This window comes from Magnolia sinica, chromosome 11 (genome assembly GCF_029962835.1).
Source record: "Magnolia sinica isolate HGM2019 chromosome 11, MsV1, whole genome shotgun sequence".
Lineage (NCBI taxonomy): Eukaryota > Viridiplantae > Streptophyta > Magnoliopsida > Magnoliales > Magnoliaceae > Magnolia > Magnolia sinica.
In genome coordinates, this window is record NC_080583.1 from 61042524 (window position 1) to 61063038 (window position 20515).

The following is a 20515-nucleotide window of genomic DNA, read 5'->3' on the forward strand; positions in this document are numbered from 1 at the left end:
GCTTAGATGTCTTGTGGGTGATCATGTCCAAACTTGGGATACCATTTTGCCTATAGCCGAGTTAGCATATAATAGTTCCAACAATAGGTCCATAGGCATGAGTCCATTTGAGGTTATGCATGGCTACAAGCATAGGAAACCTATAGATCTCATACCTATGTCTGTGTCCCATAGGCCATCTGAGTCCGCACATGAGTTTGCATGTTACATACATGAGTTGCCTAGTGAGATCAGGAAGTGAATTAATGTAAGTAATGAAAAATATAAAGTGTTTGCTGATTCTCATCATAGGTTTCATGAATTCCAAGTAGGAGATTATGTCATGGTTTGCATGAGGCCTGAACGGTTCCCATGTGGGGTCGTTAAAAAGTTACAAGCGCGTAGCATAGGACCATACAAAATAATGCAGAAACTGGGTCCTAATGCTTATATAGTAGACCTTCCACCTACCATGGGAATTAATTCTACTTTTAATGTGGAAGATCTAGTTCAATGCAAGGGTCCTGCTACTTCACCTTTTTATCCATCCATAGACCCTCCCACAGACCATGACCTAGTCCCAAATCCATGGCCTTTACCTGACCAAGCATCTGAGCCATTACCACCTTTACCTACCTTACCTGCTTGAAGTAAACAGATAAAAGATATACTGGATACACAAGCAGCTTCCACTCGACATGGAGGGTTTCAGAAATTCCTTGTTAATTGGAAGCACAGGCCGATCTTAGACGGTACGTGGATTACAGAGGACGAGTTACAACAATTAGATCCAGACATTTTGGAGCACTACATGAGTTTTAGTCCGCCAGAGGCGAACTCTTCTCAGCCGAAGAGAGTTGATGAGGACATCATGTCACGTATACCCTTACGTACGTATTAGAGGAGGAGGCGGGCTACACTGATTTCCATGTGGCTAGGCGAGTACCTGTGATCGTGCTGAAGACCCCATGTGCATGTGCGAGCATCTGGAAGACCCCACACTGGAAAGATGCACATGGGCTGCTTTATGGAGTGATCCAGACCGTTGGATTAGAGGGACAAGACGATCGGGCTAGTAGATCGCATGGATTATATGATCGGGCCATTGATCATTGATCGTCCATATCAGATTTAGACTTTATCATCTTTTAGGTTTTTTTTTAATTTTTTTTAATTAATTTTATATTTGGACACATTTTGAGTGTTTTGGTTGATTTTATTTAGACTAGGGCTATTTTCGTTAAGATTCACAAGACATAGGGATTATTGTAAAATTTGAAACTTATTGGATATAAAAAAAGAGGGGGGTGTGACCTCTCTCCCATTGGATTTTATGATTAAAAAAAGAAGAGAGAAAAGCTCTTGCTTTCTTCTCCATCTTCTTGCGATCTAAAGATATTTCCATGTGATTTGTTGGAAAGAAGATTGGTGCGAGGGTAATCTTCTTCAACGGAGGTGCAAGGTCTCCATCTATCCCCACACCATCTTCTCTTTTCTCCCCCGTTTGGGTATTTTCTTAAGGTTCTTCATTCTTTCCATCCCAGATCTTCGTCTTCTTCCAAACCCGACTTTCCCATGCCCATCTACAATCCAAACCCTAACCAACCTAAACCCATCCTAACCGTACGACCACACGTGTGAATCCCACTTGCCTTTTTTCGTTTCCCACCATTATTATATCAAAACCCCTTTCTTCCATCCCCGAAACCCTAACTCTAAACCTAAAATTCCTAATTTTCTTACTTTCCCAAATTACCCAAACCCTAATTTTCACCCTAGATTGTATCAGGTTTCCTATTTTGAAATAGACTATACCTTATGCTAATTAGATGTCCCTACATCCATTAGATACTAGTTTTATATATATATATATATATATATATATAATGATCTTGTGTTATGATGTTGGTAGCTTAGGATAGGATTACGAAAATATATAATGATCTTGTGTTATGATGTTGGTAGCTTAGGATAGGATTACGCATGATTTTCTTTTGATTTTCATGATATATATATATATATATATATATATATATATATATATATATATATATATATATATATATATATATTTAATGATCTTGTGTTATGATGTTGGTAGCTTAGGCTAGTATTACGCATGATTTTCTTTTGATTTTCATGATATTTGTGATGATTATATCGATGTTTGTGTTTTTTTGTTAAATATCTTAATTCGGCTATTTGATCTCACATGATACTTAGTTCATGCATCGGTCCTGCATCAGGTTTTGGTGATGGTAATTGGTAGTGTTCTCATTATAGTCTTTCTAACTACACTGTTGGTAGATGTTGCTATCTCATTGGTAGGCCAACTTGTGAAAATCAAGTTCAATCTTCTAATGACAGTTCTAAGGGTTATGTCTCTAAGTCCATCTCTGTCCATTCTGAATCAAACATCTTTAGGGATACAATTACATTGTTCAAAGATGAGTATGCTAAATTGTTAAAAGATCATTCCACTCATACATCCTCCTTCACAGTTACTCTTGTTTAGTTGGTATGATATGCCTTTCTCTGAAAGTGTTCCTTGCATTATTGATTCTGGATTTTCAGACAATATGACTGGTTAGCATAGTGCTTTTTCTTAGTCAGATAGTGTACTCCTATTCCCTCTGTCACATTAGCTAACAACACTACAATCCGTGTCTGGGTTGGGTACTGTTAATTGTACATCGCCTTTTCCATTGTCATCAGTGTTATATATTCCTCTATTTCCTTTGAGTTTGCTGTCAGTAAGTAGGCTAACCAAATCCTTGAATTGTTTTGTTACATTTCATCCTCTCTATTGTGAATTTCAAGATCTAAAGATGAAAGGATGATTGGTGGATGCCATGAAGTGAATGGTCTTAACTATCTCGATAGTGGAATAATTGGAACTGCGATGCGAACTGATATCTCACTCGCCAGTGACATTACAGGCTCTCCCTGTTTCTCGTATGGAAGTCGTGGTTTGTACACTCAGGTACTTGAAGGGAGCTCCTAGCCATGGTATTCTCTATAAGCATCATGGCCATCTTCAAGCAAAAGGGTATTCAAATGTAGATTGTGTTGGTTCTCCATCTTATTGCCGATATACTATGGGCTAGTATACCTTTGTAGGATGTAACCTGGTTACATAGAAAAGTAAGAAGAAAAATATGGTGTCTCGTTCAAGTACAAAGGCAGAGAACAAGGCAATGGTTCACGCTACATGTGAACTTGTTTGGTTAAAGGCATTAATGTATGAGTTGGGGTTTATGATTGATGTTCGCATGATGCTATATCATGATAATCAAGCTACGTCTTATATTGCCAATAATCCAGTTCATCATTAGAAAACTAGACACATCAAAGTTGATTGCCACTTCATGAGAGAGAGAGAGAGAGAGAGAGAGAGAGAGAGAGAGAGAGAGAGAGAGAGTTATGTGTGAGAAAATTTGCATGTCATTCATCAAATCTCAAGATTAGTTGGCAGATGTGGTCACCAAAGCTCTTGTTTGCACACGTTTGGATCTCTCTTCATCAAGCTGCGCATTCATGATATGTATACTCAATGTCTTCTATAATGGTAATGGTGGCCATAACGGTCACCACTGTAACCTTTACGATACAGGTTGTAATGGCTGTTACGGCCACGGTAACAGCCATTATGGTTTTTTTTTTTTTTTAAAAATAAAATAAAATAAAAAAATCCCAAAAACCTATATCGGCCCTATAATGGACTGTTACGGCCTTTATGCCCCGGGGGGGGGAGGTGGCGCGGGGCTGTTTGTAATGGGCTGTTGTGGGGGCTGTAACAGCTGTTGTGGTCTTTTTTTTTTTTTTTTTTCCATTACGGCCATTACGACCCCGTGAATTGTAACAGTTGTCACCCTTACCTTTACGTAATGGTCTTTATGGCTCCGTAATAGCTGTTACGGCGCACCATGTATATACTCCAGCTTGAGGTGGAGTGTTGGTGGACCATGAAGATCTCACCCATGGCTTCTCGTTATTATTGGGTTGAAATTTGTGTTAGAATAGAGTTTAGGTCCATGGGTGTTGCTTATGTAATAACCTAAATATGGAAGGGCTTTTTTTGTACCTTTTCTTTTATGATGAAAGCCCTAATAATAAAACAGAGAGGCTAGGGTTGTGACAGGCCATTCCAGCCCTTCTCTTTCTTTCTCTTGTGTTCTCTCAATCCTACTCAAGAACAGTAATGTACAGGAGTCATCAGCTGATCCTCATACCCAATGTATAGTATATCAGAATTTTCATTTTGTGTTGTGCCCATGGTTCAATCATTTATACTGTTTCCCAGTTGGGTGTCTCTGCGGATGGACCAAGCCCCACAATACAAAATGAATGGCAAAGAAGAGAAGGACAACAATGTTCTGTATTCATTTGAAAAAGAAGTCCCAAGGTCAGTGGGAGGATGTCGCCTGTCCAGAATGTGTGCATCAGACCACCATTCTGAAGGCCCCTAGTAATCAGTGATACCTCAGTTATGAGGAGAGTAAAATAATTCAAGTTCCTGCACTCAAACTTGGATCATAGTAAAAGATTATGGATTACTGTTGAATTTCAGAAGCTTTTTTTTTTTTTTTTTTCTTTTTTTCTTGTCATTTTGAGAGTCAGCAGAGTTCTAGGCAGTCGGTGAATATTAACAACGTGTCTTTGAGTTTTTACCTGAGTCAAGCATTAACTCAGGTTGCTGCTCTTGCTTCCTAGACATTTATACCTAACATTTTGAAACAGTCACTCCCCTGCTCCACCACCAAAATTCTCTCCCGGTCAGTTTATTTTTTAGTTGAATATGCCTGTTGATTACTGAAAGTATTTATAGCTACTATGGCCATAAATGGACTGCTAGAAACACTGGCTAAAAGTGTCTTTTCTTTTCTTTTTTCTCACAAGTATTTTTGTTTTCCTGTAAATTTTATGTTCTTTGTCCAGATCATCAGAATGGTGATCCGTTGAGTTGCATGTGTAAGATTTTTTGAAGATTGATTGAAACTTAACATTGTAATGCAGAAACGATGATCCAAGTGCAAGGGCATATGAAATCTTATGGTTCTCTAGTTCCAGAGTTTTTATTCAAACGGTGACAAATACTACATCTGTAAATGTATGAGAATGTTGTGTGTGCAGGGTGGGAGAGAATGGTTCTCCAAATTTTGTTTCTAGGTCCATCAAATCTTTTGGAGCCCAATGCCAGCTTTGCTCAAATGTCACAGAAGCTGATTGTTTCACCCATTGTCAAGACATTGGTTTTCAGCAAAGTTCCTGAAAAGGTATGGAATCCCCATGTCTGCATGTGGTTGGTGCTGACAGGCTTTTGTGTGGGTGTGCATGTGCATGTGCATGCATGGGTTTGTGTATATAACCCTTGTGTGTGCATGCGGGTATGCATACACTTTGGTGCTCATGGAGTGATCATCATCATCATCATCATCATTACTACTATTATTTTTGTGTGCTCCCACGTGCACTTGTGTGTGCTAAAGGCAATTGTGCGCATGCTTGTATTTTTCTGTGTCAGCTGGCATAGATGGGCCATTGTGTTGACTGTCTTAGTTTTGTGTGCGCGCACACTTGTTTGCTTGATGGGCATGCATAATTTTTACATCCTTGTGGGTTTTTGATCTTTATGCATAAAACAAGGCTATGTAATTCGGACACCGTGACATGTTTGGACATGAGGTGTCAAACACGGGGCCTTGGAGAACCCATAACAACGACACATTCTTATGAATGTAACAAATTGAAAAAATGGTTTTACATAACTTTAGTTTATCAAGGTAAGGTTTAGAAAAAAAAACATCAAGATGCCGAAAAGTTTCACTAGAACTATATTGATAATGCTCCACTCCAATTATTTTCTATCCAGATTTTTCCCCGTATCAATAATAGACTCTTCCCCTAGATAATAAAGTAGTGGATACGTGCTGCTCATATACCAGAACATTTGATAAATAAAAGTTTCGCCAACAAGTGTGTTGATAGGCGTGGAAAATTTTCACATAAGAGTTGATAGACATGGAAAATTTTTGCATAGGAGCAACGTAATTGCAACCTAATTTAACATAACAGGCAAACAATATGCATATGCATTAATTGGAAAGATTGGGTTTAGTAGTGGATGGCTTATATACCTATTACACATCCTAGAAAATAGTTTTAAATATTGTCTGATACAACTCAGTAACGCCCAAGTTGTGTCAATTTCGGTGGGAACCAGTCTAATTTGGACCATTTTTATAGGAAAAACACTCGAATTGGTCCCGAATTGTCTAGACTTGGGGCTAGTTGCACCAATTGGCCCTGTCTCATCTGAGTCAAAGGTAACTCATTCCTATTGGACTCGTCTAGACTTGGGATGAGTTGCACGAATTGGTCCAATCTTGTCTTGAGTCAAGGAAACTTGCTCCTATTGATTCTTCCCTGTTTAAAATGATTTTTTGAGTGGTTAAATGAAAATTTTAGATAGAAAGAGACGGAGGGAGGATTTGCCAATCCAAGGAACAATGACTGATGTTAGCAAAGAGTGAGTGTGGTCATTGTGGCCCAACCAAATGCTCAAAGTGTTCACAACTTATGGTCAAACTTTGAGATTGTGAGGTAATGGAGTATTGGATTTTACACTGCATATAAGCCACTCAAATTAAGCCGTCCAAATTGCAGGCCCTTAGATGTTATGAAGCATGGAGCCTACATTAAGGGGTCGTTTGGATGCTGGTCAAATTCTTAATTTGTAATCCAATCACAAGTAATTGGATCACAGGTATAAGTGTTTACAACCCATCCCTTTTGGCTTTAAGCTGTAATCTATTTACAAGTAAATAGTTGTTTGTGTTTGGATAACCTGTAAATTGTTTACAGTTTGTAATTGAGTATTCACACATGACAGAGCTTGGAGTGGTAAATCCTTTAAAAATCATCAAATGACATATAAAGCCTTCATTTAAGATGGATAATTAGGATAAGCCCAACTCAATAAAACATATAGCTGATCTTTATGCTAAACCAATCATTTAGTGGGCCATGGAAGTAGGCCCTCCAATTCAAATTCCATTTTGTGATGAAAAATTATTAATTATAAACAATTAATTATTGATTCATGTGTACATGTAGTGTATTGGTGACGTGTATGATATGCTCCATATGTACAGCAGCCCCCACATATGCTGGTCACGTGTACATGGCCATACATGTACAATTAGACATACATGCACGATCATCCCACATGTACAACAGGCCATACATGATACAAAGAGGTACAAAGATGGATTAGAAAGCGGGCCATACATGATTACATGTACAATGGGACCATAGAGGGATGACCCAGATCTTAATTGTTAATACCTTGAACATGGATGGTACACAGAGAGATGATTATAGTGGTCCCCATGTGTATAGTGGGCACGGTATACAATGGACCATAAATGCACAATGATCTATATCACTGAATCCTGGGCCCCGCCTTTGGAAGAAGGGGAGGGTGGGAATGCTGAAGCCGCACCCGCAGTTCTCCCTGCATAAAAAATTTCAAAAAATAGATTTGTTGCCTATAAGCTGTAATCCGATTACAACCTGTAATTCCATTATAGGCAAATGCACATGTTGGGGGAAAATATAACAAGTCCCTAAGTCTGCTTAAGGATCGGACCGACCCAGTTGATAGGGCTCAGACTCGCCAGGCATCGAGTCTAATCGCTGGATGGAGAGACATAGCCCGGATTCACTAGGCGCCAAGCCCGACCGCGGCCTGCATGCCTTGAGCCATGAAACGAGACCTCCAAGTGAGATCAATACGTCTCTAGGTCCCCCTGAGGATTTCACAGAGACAACTACGCGCCGACCCATTTCATTGGTCGGCCCTAGTTCTGACCGAGCTATAGTCCGACCCACCCTCTTAGTCGGCCAATAGAGTAGTTGGAGATTTGCCACATGACCTGTCCGAACCGAGCCCCATCACTCCTTTCGGAAGCTGTTTATTAAGCTCGGAATCGGCCCCCCATCTTCATCTGAGATCTTCGGAAGATAAGCTTTGATCCCGAAGATCTAGGAAGATCAAAGATTGTAGGATCATTCAAAATAAAGATCTATTCCAGTTAGGAAAGCTCTTTGAGGACTCCACCCTTTTAAATGGGGACGTCGATAGGTGAAAGGTACGCACACATTCTTGCCCTAACACCATTACTCCAAGACCCAGATTCTGAATTTAGCATCGGAGGGTCCCCTGGTCAAGCCAGGTTCTCCTTTGTTTTCTTCCCGCGTAGGTCTTCAAGTAGACCGAAGGGGGCGAGCCGAAAACAGCATCAACAGTTTAGCGCCGTCTGTGGGAACTGACACTAATTGTCGTTTTCCAGCTCTACCGAAAGCACTATATAGTTTGCCATGGCGAGAACCAGAAAAAATGCCCAGGCCCTTCCTGACGAGGTTCTCGTTACCGGTCTGCCGGCGACAAATGGTGCCTCGAATCAGCCGGAGCGACAGGAGAATCGCTAGGGATCCACAGCCCGCCAGGCGACCTTTGGTTCGACCAGGCGCACCTAAAGGAACTGAGGGAACGGGCGATTGGAAAGGGAAGTTCAAGAGATCAAAACTATTATGAATTACACGAGACAAATGCTGGAGCAAATGCAGCCCCAACGGACACAGGCGCCCATCCTGGGGGATGGTCGGTTGAATGCGGCGTAACAATTCGCCGATCCTCAGCCGTCTGCCTCGCAAGTTGCTCCTCAGCCAAGTTAACATCAAGGCCCAGCCGAGCCCGCTCCTTCTCATGTTTTTGTGGCAGTCCCACTGCCGGCTTCCGATTTATGACATGAAATAGACCGGAGAAGGCGCAACAGGCCTCAAGCTGAAGGAACGGCCGATAGTGAAGAACCGTGGAAAACCGAGATCCAAAATTTGCAGAAGCAGATTGCTGACCCGAGGCAAAACCGTCCAGCCAGTTAGGCAGGACCGGAGGAGAAGGAATCCCCGTCCGTGGACGAAATAATGCAGGCACGGCTACCAGAACGGTTGTTTCTACCTCAGATTGTACCCTACACTGGCAAAGCCGATCCAACAGAGCATATAGAGTCCTTTCGGACTTATATGGAATTGCGTAATGCCTCGGATGCTGTGATGTGCCGAGCATTCTCCCTTACTCTGTCCGACGTCGCTTTGGTTCAAGCAATTGAAGCCGAGGTCCATTAGCTCATTCACCGAGCTCAGTGACGCCTTTGTCACCAACTTTATCGGAGGAAAGAAGAGGCTCAAGGCATCGGCACTTCTGAATAACATACTCCAAAGGGAGGGAGAGCTCCTTGAAGACTACATCAAGCGCTTCAATCTCGAAGCATTGCAAGTTCGAAAGCATTCAAACGAAACAGATCCCAACTCCATCATGCAGGGGGTAAGAGAAACCATTTCTCTTATTCTTAGATAAGAATCCTCCATCCACCCTGGCCGAATTCATGACTCGGGCAGAGAAATACGCGAACGCCGAAGAAACTCGGATCTTACGAGAGGCGGCTCATAACAGGAATAACTCGGCAAAACAGCCGGCCAAGAAGGAAGCCGACTCAGCCAGCAGTAAGAAACTAGAGGATGATGGGCCTCGAGACGAACGTAGGATAGGTAAGCAACCTGACAATAAGTTCTCGACGTACACCCCGCTCAATAAATCACAAGAGCAAGTCCTGATGGAAATCAAGGGTGAGGGGTTTGTCAACTAGCCGGACAAACTCCGTGGTAATTCCAACTGATGAAGTAAAAACAAATACTGCCATTTCCATTGTGATCACGGGCACAATACAAGTGACTGCTACAATTTAAAGCAAGAAATCGAGAGGCTTATCCGAGAGGGCCATCTTGGCGAGCACGTGGACCAAGGAGCCAGAACTACGGAAGAATGCTCGGGTGATAACTGACCCACGAAAGAAATCTAAACCATTGTCGGTGGTCACCAGGGTGGAGGCGACTCGAAAAATGCCCGAAAAAATCATGCGAGGAGCATCAGTCGGCCTGAGTCTGAGATAATAGTTCTGACTCGGCCCTCGAAGGGGAGAAAACTGGAAAAGTATAATGTGACGTTCATCGAAGAGGACGCTTGGAGAATCCACCGCTTGCACGACGATGCTTTGGTCATTACCGTCACCATTGCAAACTGCAGAGTTTTCAGGGTCCTTGTTGACACAAGTTCGCCCGCTAATGTGCTATTTGCCTAGGCGTTTGACAAGCTGAGCATTGAACGGTCGGCGCTACGACCGGTGAGGACTCCTTTGATTGGCTTCTTGGGAGGACAAGTCCTCCCTGAAGGAATCATTTAGCTCCCCCTCATTGTAGGAGACGCACTGAACCAAGCAACGGCCATGATTGACTTTCTTATAGTCAACCAGTCTTTACTCTATAACACAATACTCAGCCGACCTTCGCTGTGCCTCCTTTGAGCCATAGTCCCTACGTACCATCTCTCAATGAAATTTTCAACCGAGACGGGGGTCGGGATTGTCAAGGGAGATTAGCACGACGCTCGGCGGTGTTATGCCACTGCCCTAAGAGCGCCGTCGGAAGTGTTGACAATTGAGTCCCTCGATCCGCACGACGAGTCCCCTGAATGCGGCCAACTGGTAAAAGCCCTCATCCGGGTTTCGCTGCACGAGTTTGACGTCTCCAAGACCATCCGGATCGGCTCATCTTTGAGGTCGCCACTGAAGGAGAGGATAATAGCACTACGACGCCGATATGCTGACGTCTTCGCATGGTCTCATGAAGATATGCCGAGCATCAATCCTTCTGTCATGACTCATTACCTCAACATCGACCTGACCTACAAACCAATCCGACAGAAGCGGTGGGCCCTCGGTCCCGAGATGTATGCCGTGATCGAGGAAGAGGTTAGAAAACTCCTTAAGGCTAGGTTTATTGAAGAGATTTACTACCCTGATGGTTAGCCAATGTCGTACTGGTAAAAAAGGCCAATGGGAAATGGCGAGTCTGTATTGATTATACTAACCTAAACAAAGCCTGCCCAAAGGACAGTTTTCCTCTTCCTAGGATCGATCAGTTGGTCGACAGCACTGTGGGGCATGAGTTGATCAGTTTTATGGATGCTTATTTAGGTTATAATCAAATTGTAATGCACCCTACTGATAAATCAAAAACCACCTTCGTCACTGACAAAGGCCTTTATTGTTACCGAGTAATGCCATTTGGATTAAAGAATGTCGGAGCGACCTACTAAAGGTTGGTCAACAAGATGTTCGCCTGCCAGATAGGGCGGACAATGGAAGTGTATATCGACAATATGCTCGTCAAAAGCATTAAGGCGACTGATCACATTGCCGATCTTGAGGAGATGTTCCTCGTCCTCCGAGAATATAAGATGAAACTGAATCCGAGCAAATGAGCATTCAGTGTAAGCTCGGGTAAGTTTCTCGGTTTCTTGGTCAGCCAGAGAGGGATCGAGGCAAATCCTGAGAAGATCAAAGCCTTGCTCGACATGGAATCGCCCAAAACGATTAAAGACATTCAAAGGTTGACTAGGAGGATAGCGGCGCTCAATCGCTTCGTGTCTCTAGCCACCGACAGATGCCTTCCCTTCTTCAAACAGTTGAAGGGTCGACAGATAGTTGATTGGACAGAAGAATGTGAGATGGCCTTCCAGCAGCTCAAAGGGTATTTGGGGTTGCCGCCCTTGCTCTCTAAACTCGAGCCAGGAGAATCGCTACTGATCTACTTAACAGTCTCAAATGCGGCCGTAAGCTCGGCTTTAATTCACGAGCATGAGGGCAAATAGTTTCCTGTTTATTATATTAGCAAAGCTCTCGTCCCAGCTGAAACGAGATATCCGACCCTGGATGAAGTGGCCCTAGCGTTGGTTTTCTCGTCTCGACACCTACAGGCATACTTCCAAGCTCATTTGATTATCGTTATGACCGATCAACTGCTGTGGCAAATACTCCAAAAACCGGAAGCTTCAAGACAACTCACAAAATGGGCAATCGAGTTGAGCGAGTTTGACATCCAGTATAAGCCCCGAGTTGCGATCAAAGGTGTGGCTGACTTCATCGTTGAAGTCATGCGGCAATCCGAGCCAACTACAGCCGAGTTAGAGAAGCCGATTGACCAGCAAGGTGAAGAACAACCCTCTCCCACCCAACCCCTGTGGAAACTTTACGTTGATGGCTCTTCCATCTCTAAGACAAGCGGGGCAGGGGTTGTCCTGGAAACTCCTGATCACGCATATATGTAGCATGCCTTAAGACTTGGATTTCAAGCCTCCAACAACACAACAGAATACGAAGCTCTGCTCCTAGGACTGCGTTTGGCATCCAGTTTGGGAGTCACCCATCTCGAGGTGTACAGCGATTCTCAACTAATCGTCAACTAGATAATCGATATCTACCAGACCAGAAAAGAGAGACTAAAAGCCTACCTACAAAAGGCAAGAGAGCTGATTGGCGAGTTTCAGTGTTATACCGTCGTCCGAATTCCGCGGGCCCAGAACACCAAAGCCTACCTTTTGGCGAAGCTCGGCTCGGCCGATGAAGATGAAATCCCCAGGTCCATCCTGATCGAGTACGTTGTTAAGCTGAGCGTTGACTAGACTGACTCTACAACTGTGCTCCCCATTAACTTAGAACCTACTTGGGTCGATCCTATCGTTCGGTATCTCGAGATCGGTGAATTGCCTGAGGATCGAGTCGAGGCCTAATGACTGAAGATCCGAGCCGCCCGCTACACTATGCTCAATGGGATCCTATACAAAAGGATTCTTCGCCCCGCTTCTACGATGTTTACGTCCTAGTGAGGCTGACTATGTCATGCGAGAAATTCATGAAGGTATCTGTGGCAATCACTTGGGAGGACGATCCTTGGCTCACAAAGTTGTTCGGCAAGGCTATTATTGGCCGACCATCCAGCGAGACGCCTGGAAACTTGTCCAAAGCTGTGACAAATGCCAAAGATTCGCAATAGTTCCTCGGTAGCCACCGGAGGAATTCACCCCAATGGTTGGCCCTTGGCCTTTTGCTCAATGGGGGATCGACATCATTGGACCTTTCCCTATAGGGAAGGGTTAGAGAAAGTTTGCCGTCGTCGCTGTAGACTACTTCACCAAGTGGGCAGAGGCCAAACCTCGTCAAGATAACTGAGCAAAAAATTATAGATTTTGTTTGGAAAAACATTATCTGCCGATTCAGGATACCTCGGACTATCGTTTCTAACAATGGAAAGCAGTTCGACAATAGGCAATATCAAGAAATGTGCCAGAACCTCGGGATCAGGAACGTCTACTTGTCCCCACATCATCCCTAGGCGAATGGACAAGTTGAAGCCGTTAACAAGATTATCAAGCAATATCTCCGAACCAAGCTCGACCAAGCCAAAGGGGCATGGGCCGAGGAACTTCCTAAAGTTTTGTGGGCCTATCGAACCACGGCTCGGACTGCGACCGGCGAAACCCCATTCTCCCTAGCGTATGGGTCGGAGGCAATCATCCCTATGGAGATCGGACTGCCTACTGCCCGCGTGAGCTCGTTCGACGAACAGGACAACGAGGAGTTATTGTCGATCGGTCTTGACCTACTCGACAAACGAAAGGAACAAGCTCGGCTCCGGACGGTTGTTCGTCAGCAGCAAGTGTCTCGGTTCTATAATGCCCGAGCGAAAATCAAACGTTTCTGAGTAGGGGACTTAGTCCTCAGAAAGGTGTTCCAGAATACCAAGGAGGTCGGTTCCGGTGCACTGGGACGCAACTAGGAAGGATCTTACGTGATTGCAGGCACCATCCAACCCGGGACCTATTGACCAGAAGATTTGACCGGCATATTATTGCCTCATCCCTGGAATGTCAAGCATCTCAAGACCTACTATCCCTAAGTCAGCAGATGGACCAAAGTCAGCAGATGGACCAATAAATATGCGGCAATTCATTACCGTGTAAACTAGACAATAGAGTACAAAAACTTTTCATGAAAAGATGTGTTCATTGATCAGAGTAAAGGTTACATCGGTATTGCTTTAAGCATTTACATCGGTATTACATTGGCAAATAATAACAAAAATGCATAGTGTCGAGGGAGGGTGATGCTCGCTTCTGCAGATGTTCTTTAGCTTGGCGCTTGGCGTGCTTGAAGTGCTGAAAGTAGATGAGGGGAGCAGGGACGAATCCTGCTCCAAAGAATCAGCTTCAAGACTCGGACGCCTCACCAGGAGCTAACTTAGGAGCCGCAGGCAGAGTGACCTCGGGAGCAGCCTCGGGAGTCGCTCTAGTGTATGCCTCGGGGTCAAATGTGACCCCCCTCGGCCGGACCGTCAGACCCCGATTCGCTCTCATCGAAGGCGGAAAGGTCAAGCTTGGGGAAGCTCTCCTTCATCCCCCTTATGCACTCGGCGTAGCCTTGACGAAAGAGAGTGTTCCTCTCATCCATAAAGGCCTGTGACGATAGATACTCCTCCACAGCCTTCGTCTGCATAACTGCAATGGCGGCCCTAGTGTCCGCCCTAATCTTGTTCGCCACGGCACAAGCTTCGGCGCACTCCATGTGGCTCTTATCATATGCCTTTTTGGCCTCTTCTAGCCGCGAGGCCAAACGAGCCCTTTCCACCAAAGACTCCCCGAGAGCGACCCTTGTCGCCTGTAGCTGGTCCTCTGCAGAGGCGACTCGAGCCTCGGCAGATGATAGCCGAACCTCCGCCTCTTCAGCCTGCTTATTGGCCATGGATAGCTTGGCCCGAGCCTTTAGCGCACAAGGTGCGAATTGCATGAGGAAAAGGAAAAAGGATGGGTCAGAATTGAGTCAGGTAGCCGAACGGACAAACCACAATAGTTACGCCCCTACCTCTAGGAGCACCCTCGTCATTTTGGCGAGCGTCGGCTCCATAGAAGGCGACGCAAAGAGGCCGGCGAACTCCTCAGTCCCCTGCCTACTCGCCCAGGGGAGTATACTCTCAACGTGTTGAAGGAAGCTCCCCCTCTCTTCCTCAACAACTTCCTCTCTCGGAGGCTCTTCCTCCTCCCTCCTCGGGGGGACTTGCTTTGCAATAGGTCCTGGCTCGGGAACGTCCCGAGGCCCGGGAAGAACTGCCTCTGCCACCTCTGTGCCCTCGTCTGAGACTTCTATAACGGCTTGATGAGGAGGGGCGACCTTCCCAGGACCCTTAGAGGTCGTCTTCTGTCTCTTCGACGCCCGAGGGTCACCTCAAGGTGGGGCTTTGAACTTGGAAGGAGGACGGAGAGTAGGCCGAGCTTCAGACATCTCTGCATCAGAGTCACGAGCTAAGTCAGTAGCAAAATCGTTGCCTCAACAAAAGAAAGTAAAAAGTTTAGGCCGTCAGTTACCTGTCAAAGCCGCGTCTAGACCTGACTGAAGAAGACGCTCTGGTTGGAGAAGCCTTCTACAAGATCTCCTCTCCGGGCTCAGAGCTTGTAGATCCCGAATTCGTGCTAAAGAACTGGGGCTGAGCTTCAATCGTCACTGGGGGACGACTGAAAAGGACCTACCAGCTAGAACGTGAACAAAATACATAATCGATCAAAACAACATGCAATATTACTTGAATTACGTGCCTCGGAGAAGGCTCGAGAAACACAGGGTATGAAGGGTCCTGACTCGGCCGTCTCCCAGCGACTAAAGGCCCAGAACCACCGATCCCTCTAGTTTTTGTTAGAGGACGGAGGGTCGGTTATCAGCGCCCTACCAGTTTTCCGCCAGGCACAGAAATAATACCAGCCGGGCTACTGAGAGTTCGGCCGTACTTAGTATGGATGGAGGAACTCCTCCACACTTAGCTCGGGCTGCTCCGTCTCGGCCCATAGGACCGCACAACCGAACAAGTCCCTCCACCTGTTCGGGGTAACTTGCCCTGGAGCCATACCGAGGCTACCTAGGATACGCCGAGCAATCTCCTGAAGTGGCAGGTGGAGGTTGCACTGCAGCACGACCTGGAAGATTGCGACCGCCCTGGGGGGGTAGCTCATCTGGCAGAGGAAGACGTAGGATGATTGACTTGGGAATACGATACCTGATTCGGATCTGGAACAAATCATCCTCAGTCAAGACCGAGGGAACCGGCCCCTCCTCTACCTTAGCCTCCTTGGCTTCATCCTCGGACGAAGGGTCAGACCGGCTAGGAAAATTTTTCACTACTGCATCCCGCCGGGGAGGCAAATTCAACGTTCTAACAGACGTCGCCAGCCTTTGCACCGGAGATTCCAGCACTCTCCGCGAATGCCGGAGAGCGATATTTGCATCCACCGCCATCTCAGCCAGCAACGAGGGTGATTCCGAGGCAGCCCAGAAGCCGCTCGCTTCACCTTTGTCACCAAAAACTCCCTCCCAAGGGCTTATGGAGCCCGACATTTGCGAAATTAAAGAAAAAGGGAGGGAGAGGAAGCTCACCAGAGATTGTGGAGATGCCGGAAAACGCAGAGAAAATAGGAGGCAGAAGATGAAGAAGAGGCAGAGAGCGTGGAGAAAAAGATGGAGATGGGCGTGAAATTGAAAAGAAATGAGGATGCTAAGGCATCCCCTTTATAGCCATGCCGCGTGGTTCCGGCATTAAATGAAGAGCCGAATCAACGCCCCATCGGGAGCCCCAGTCCGACACATGGCAGCGCCCTGTGCGTTGTTTAGGACTGCCATCAAATACCCCACCACGTGTCTCTCTCTTATTCGCTCCGCCGTTGAAACGACGTTCGTCTCGCTCGTGCGACCTAGAGGAATGAACTGGCGCGTTGCGAAACAAGGCGATGTGCCTCGAAAGCCATACTAGACTGCCCCACGAATAATAAATGTTTCATCATGAGCTCGGTCCGTGCACAACCCGACCCAACTCTAATCTACTCCTCGACCACCTTAGGTCGCAACAAGGAGTAGGGGGGCTCACTGTTGGGGGAAAATATAACAAGTCCCTAAGTCGGCTTAAGGATCGGACCGACCCAGTAGATACGGCTCAGACTCGCCAGGCATCGAGTCTAATCGCTAGAGGGAGAGACATAGCCCAGATTCACTATGTGCCGAGCCTGACCACGGCCTACATGCCCTGAGCCATGAAGCGAGGCCTCCAAGTGAGATCAATACGTCTCTAGGTCCCCCTGAGGGTTTCATAGAGACAACTACGTGCCGACCCATTTCTTTGGTCGGCCCTAGTTCTGACCGAGCTCTAGTCCGACCCACCCTCTCGGTCGGCCAATAGAGCGGTTGGAGATTTGCCACATGTCCTATCCGAACCGAGCCCCATCACTCCTTTCGGTAAGCTGTTTATTAAGCTTGGAATTGGCCCCGCATCTTCATCCGAGATCTTCAGAAGATAAGCTTTGATCCCGAAGATCTAGAAAGATCAAAGATTGTAGGATCATTCAAAATAAAGATTTATTCCAGTTAGGAAAGCTCTTTGAGGACTCCACCCCTATAAATGGGGACGCCGATAGGTGAAAGGTACGCACACATTCTCGCCCTAACACCATTACTCCAAGACCTAGATTCTGACTTTAGCATCGGAGGGTCCCCTGGTCAAGCCAGGGTCTCCTTTGTTTTCTTCCCGCATAGGTCTTCGAGTAGCCCGAAGGGGGCGAGCCGAAAACAGCATCAACAGCACCCATCCAAATGACCCATGTAATCCGATTACCTGCAATCTGATTACTACTAAAGAATTTTACTAGCATCCAAACAACCCCTTAATTTACGCTCCATGCATGTACAGTTTATGAGTTCCTGTTTATCATCCATTGCACTTTGCCAGAGTACTAAATTACTACCTTTTCCTCTGAATAGAGATCGCACTTTGCTAGAGTACCAAATAACTACCTTTTCCTGTGAACAGTGATTGCACTTTGCCAGAGCACCAAATAACTACCTTTTCCTGTGAATAGAGGGAGGGATTGAGTTAAGAAAAAAGTTAGTGCTTGCCTTATCATACAAGTTGAAGAACTAATGCATTGTTACTTGGTTCTCTCTCACTCTGGTTGAGAAAGTTTCCAGCTAGCGACATTCCCAATGAAATCACAAAGGAAATGGCTTAATACTAACTAACAACTGGAAGCTAGGCGTTGGGACATTGCAATTTCCTTTGTAGTTTTATTGGCCCTTCCCCATCATTTTTGTCTAACAATGCTCTTTGTTTGGTTAAATTACTAGAACACCCTCCGATCAGCCCAAAAAAAGGCCAGAAACACTGACATGTCATGTTGTTTGTGGTAAGCTAGTAAAACAAAATTTCAATCTCTCTCTCTCTAACATGTTTGTCCATTCATGCTTCTCTACCTTGACATAGATTCATCATATGCATGCATAATGACACTTGTGCATGTTCACCTGTTCCATACATGGGTTACCGTGACTTCCTGATCCTTCTGGTTAATTCTTGCACAATATGTTTGGGATCAGGGATATTCTGAATTTCTGTGCTTGTATATCCATCATGCCCGAGCCCATGCATGCAAATGTATATACTAAGCATGACCCATATAAACTGAGACACAGGCTATATTAACTCCTGGTTGTCCTTGATGCTTGAAAATATAGGTGAGGGATTGGATCGATGGAATTGCCAAGGACTGGAGATTCAAGAGAATAATCCCTGCCCATTTTGCCGGCCCAATTAATGCAAGCAGGTCGGACTTGTTGGCAGCTTTTGCATTCCTTGACGAGCTCTTGGGTGAGCGATTTGTCACAAGGCCATCCTTCTCTCTTCTTTTCACATCCCTCATGGGCAAGGCTGCCAGTTACTTCCCTCCAGATGATATGAAGACATTGTCTTCCCTTGACCAATTCCTAGTCTCTGTTGGAGCTGTGAAGAAGACTGTCTCAGGAAGAAAACGGTGATGGAAAGAGCCATGTTAGTTTCAGCCTATCTTTATTGAATGGGAAAAAAAGAAGAAGAAGAAGAAGAAGAAGAAGAAAAATCTGTAGTATAGTTATCCATGTGACATTTCACTTATCTTTTTCCTCTCTTTTCCTTCTTTCACTAAACAGAAGGAAAAGAAGTGTGGAGGGAAGAATGACTCGATGGTGTCCTGCTTATGTAAATTCAAGAGGATTTTGGTAAACAAAACTCTTTGGACACAAGAAAGAAACATGTAAATTATCTTGCAAGCTCTCCCATCTCAAAGAAATGGATGTTCTTATAGCATAATTAGCTATGAATTCCTATATAGCATTCTTCACTTTTCACTTCTTTAACTAAGATCAATGCAAAAGTAAGATATTTGGTGGTTCATGTCTTAGGGCTATTCTCATTGTAATTAAAGGTTATTTTGTGATTGAATGTTTAGAACCTAACACTACACCAAAGCCCCAGGACTAATGGAATGCATCAGGCTAGGCTTTTAAACCACTGGGATCGTACCATACCACCATGCTCTGCACTCTACTTTAGTGGCAGCCTACTCTATGGCGGCACTTGCTTTGGCCTTTTTTTCCTGGTAGCCCTTTCCACTAGCCCTTTTTCACTTGATGGCATGGCGGCTGCACTGTGGTTATCCCAATGTCCAACATGTCCTTCCCATTCTTTTCAATCTCAGTTTTCTGGAACGGTGGGTATTAGTATGGCTGTACATTTGTTGGTTGATGTCCTGGGACACTGGTATGTGGTGATCATGGACCAAATGCAGAGGAAGACCCATCAGTTCTACAAAGATGTCTGAAAATTTAGTCAAAACGTCTTGCAATTCAGTGGTGTATGTTATGCATCTAAAAGAACACAAAGTTGATGTTTTTGTTTCTTCTCTCTTTCATCTTTATTATTATTATTTTTTTTCTACTACTCTTCATAATCATAGTTATGTGGATTCTGTTTCAAAGTTGGGAACTCAATATTGTGCGTATCTTCTTTTCCACTAATCTTTACCAGACCTTGCCTTCACATATTCTCATCAAGTTCTGCAGATGTCCTGCACCAGTGGTTCCTGTCACACCTCATCAGGAATGGAGCTGTTGAGACACCATTAGAAAACTTTCACCTCATCTGGAATGGAGCTGTTGAGACGCCATTAAAAAACTTTGACCTCTTCGTTGCCGTTGGATCTTCTCTTGCCATCTTCCAAACCTCTTCAAACCCTCTCTTTCTCAATTACTGAAATAACTCAAACTAGAAACCCTGAATTCACCAAGAGTCACCATATATCTTGGATTGAAGATGAAAATTGAATGCTTGGAGTGAAAAATAAAATGGAAAAGCTGCCACCACTGTCAAAACCATTCTTCTTGAAGAAAAGCGATGAACCCCCTTAAGATGGTGCACCTCACATTCCGATTTTCATCACCTCCCTGTGATGGTGATACTATTACATCGGATATATTCTTTAACCAGAATCATTTATTTGCAAGCGTTCTTGAGAAGTACATGGCTCAAACGCCCCATAAACCCACACAAACATGCACATGCTGCTAAAACACAAACACATCCAGCAGCATGCACACCACACCAAACAATTGTAAAAGCTGCAGCATGGCCAATTGAACCACCAGAAGCACTCAACCAAGGAAAAGTAGTCCTTTTTAATTACGCCCTTTTATTAGAAAAAGGAAAACACAATGTACAGAACTGAAAAAGCTTC

General features: G+C 44.8%; 1 protein-coding gene across 3 annotated transcripts in view; it reads left to right on the forward strand.

Moving 5' to 3' along the window:
- The window catches only part of LOC131219220 (uncharacterized), a 75374-nt gene extending 55171 nt beyond the window's left edge, over nucleotides 1-20203 (forward strand). Inside the window, exons 5-7 of one of the 3 annotated variants that reach the window (XM_058214248.1) lie at nucleotides 5113-5255; nucleotides 18483-18795; nucleotides 19845-20203. In XM_058214248.1, the coding sequence (XP_058070231.1) occupies nucleotides 5113-5255; nucleotides 18483-18782 (443 nt within the window). In that variant the 3' untranslated portion in view covers nucleotides 18783-18795; nucleotides 19845-20203. Of the gene's footprint in view, nucleotides 1-5112; nucleotides 5256-18482; nucleotides 19110-19844 lie in introns of those variants that run through there. The other 2 variants (XM_058214247.1, XM_058214246.1) reach the window with 2 other exon arrangements.
- The last annotated feature ends 312 nt before the right edge of the window (nucleotides 20204-20515 follow it).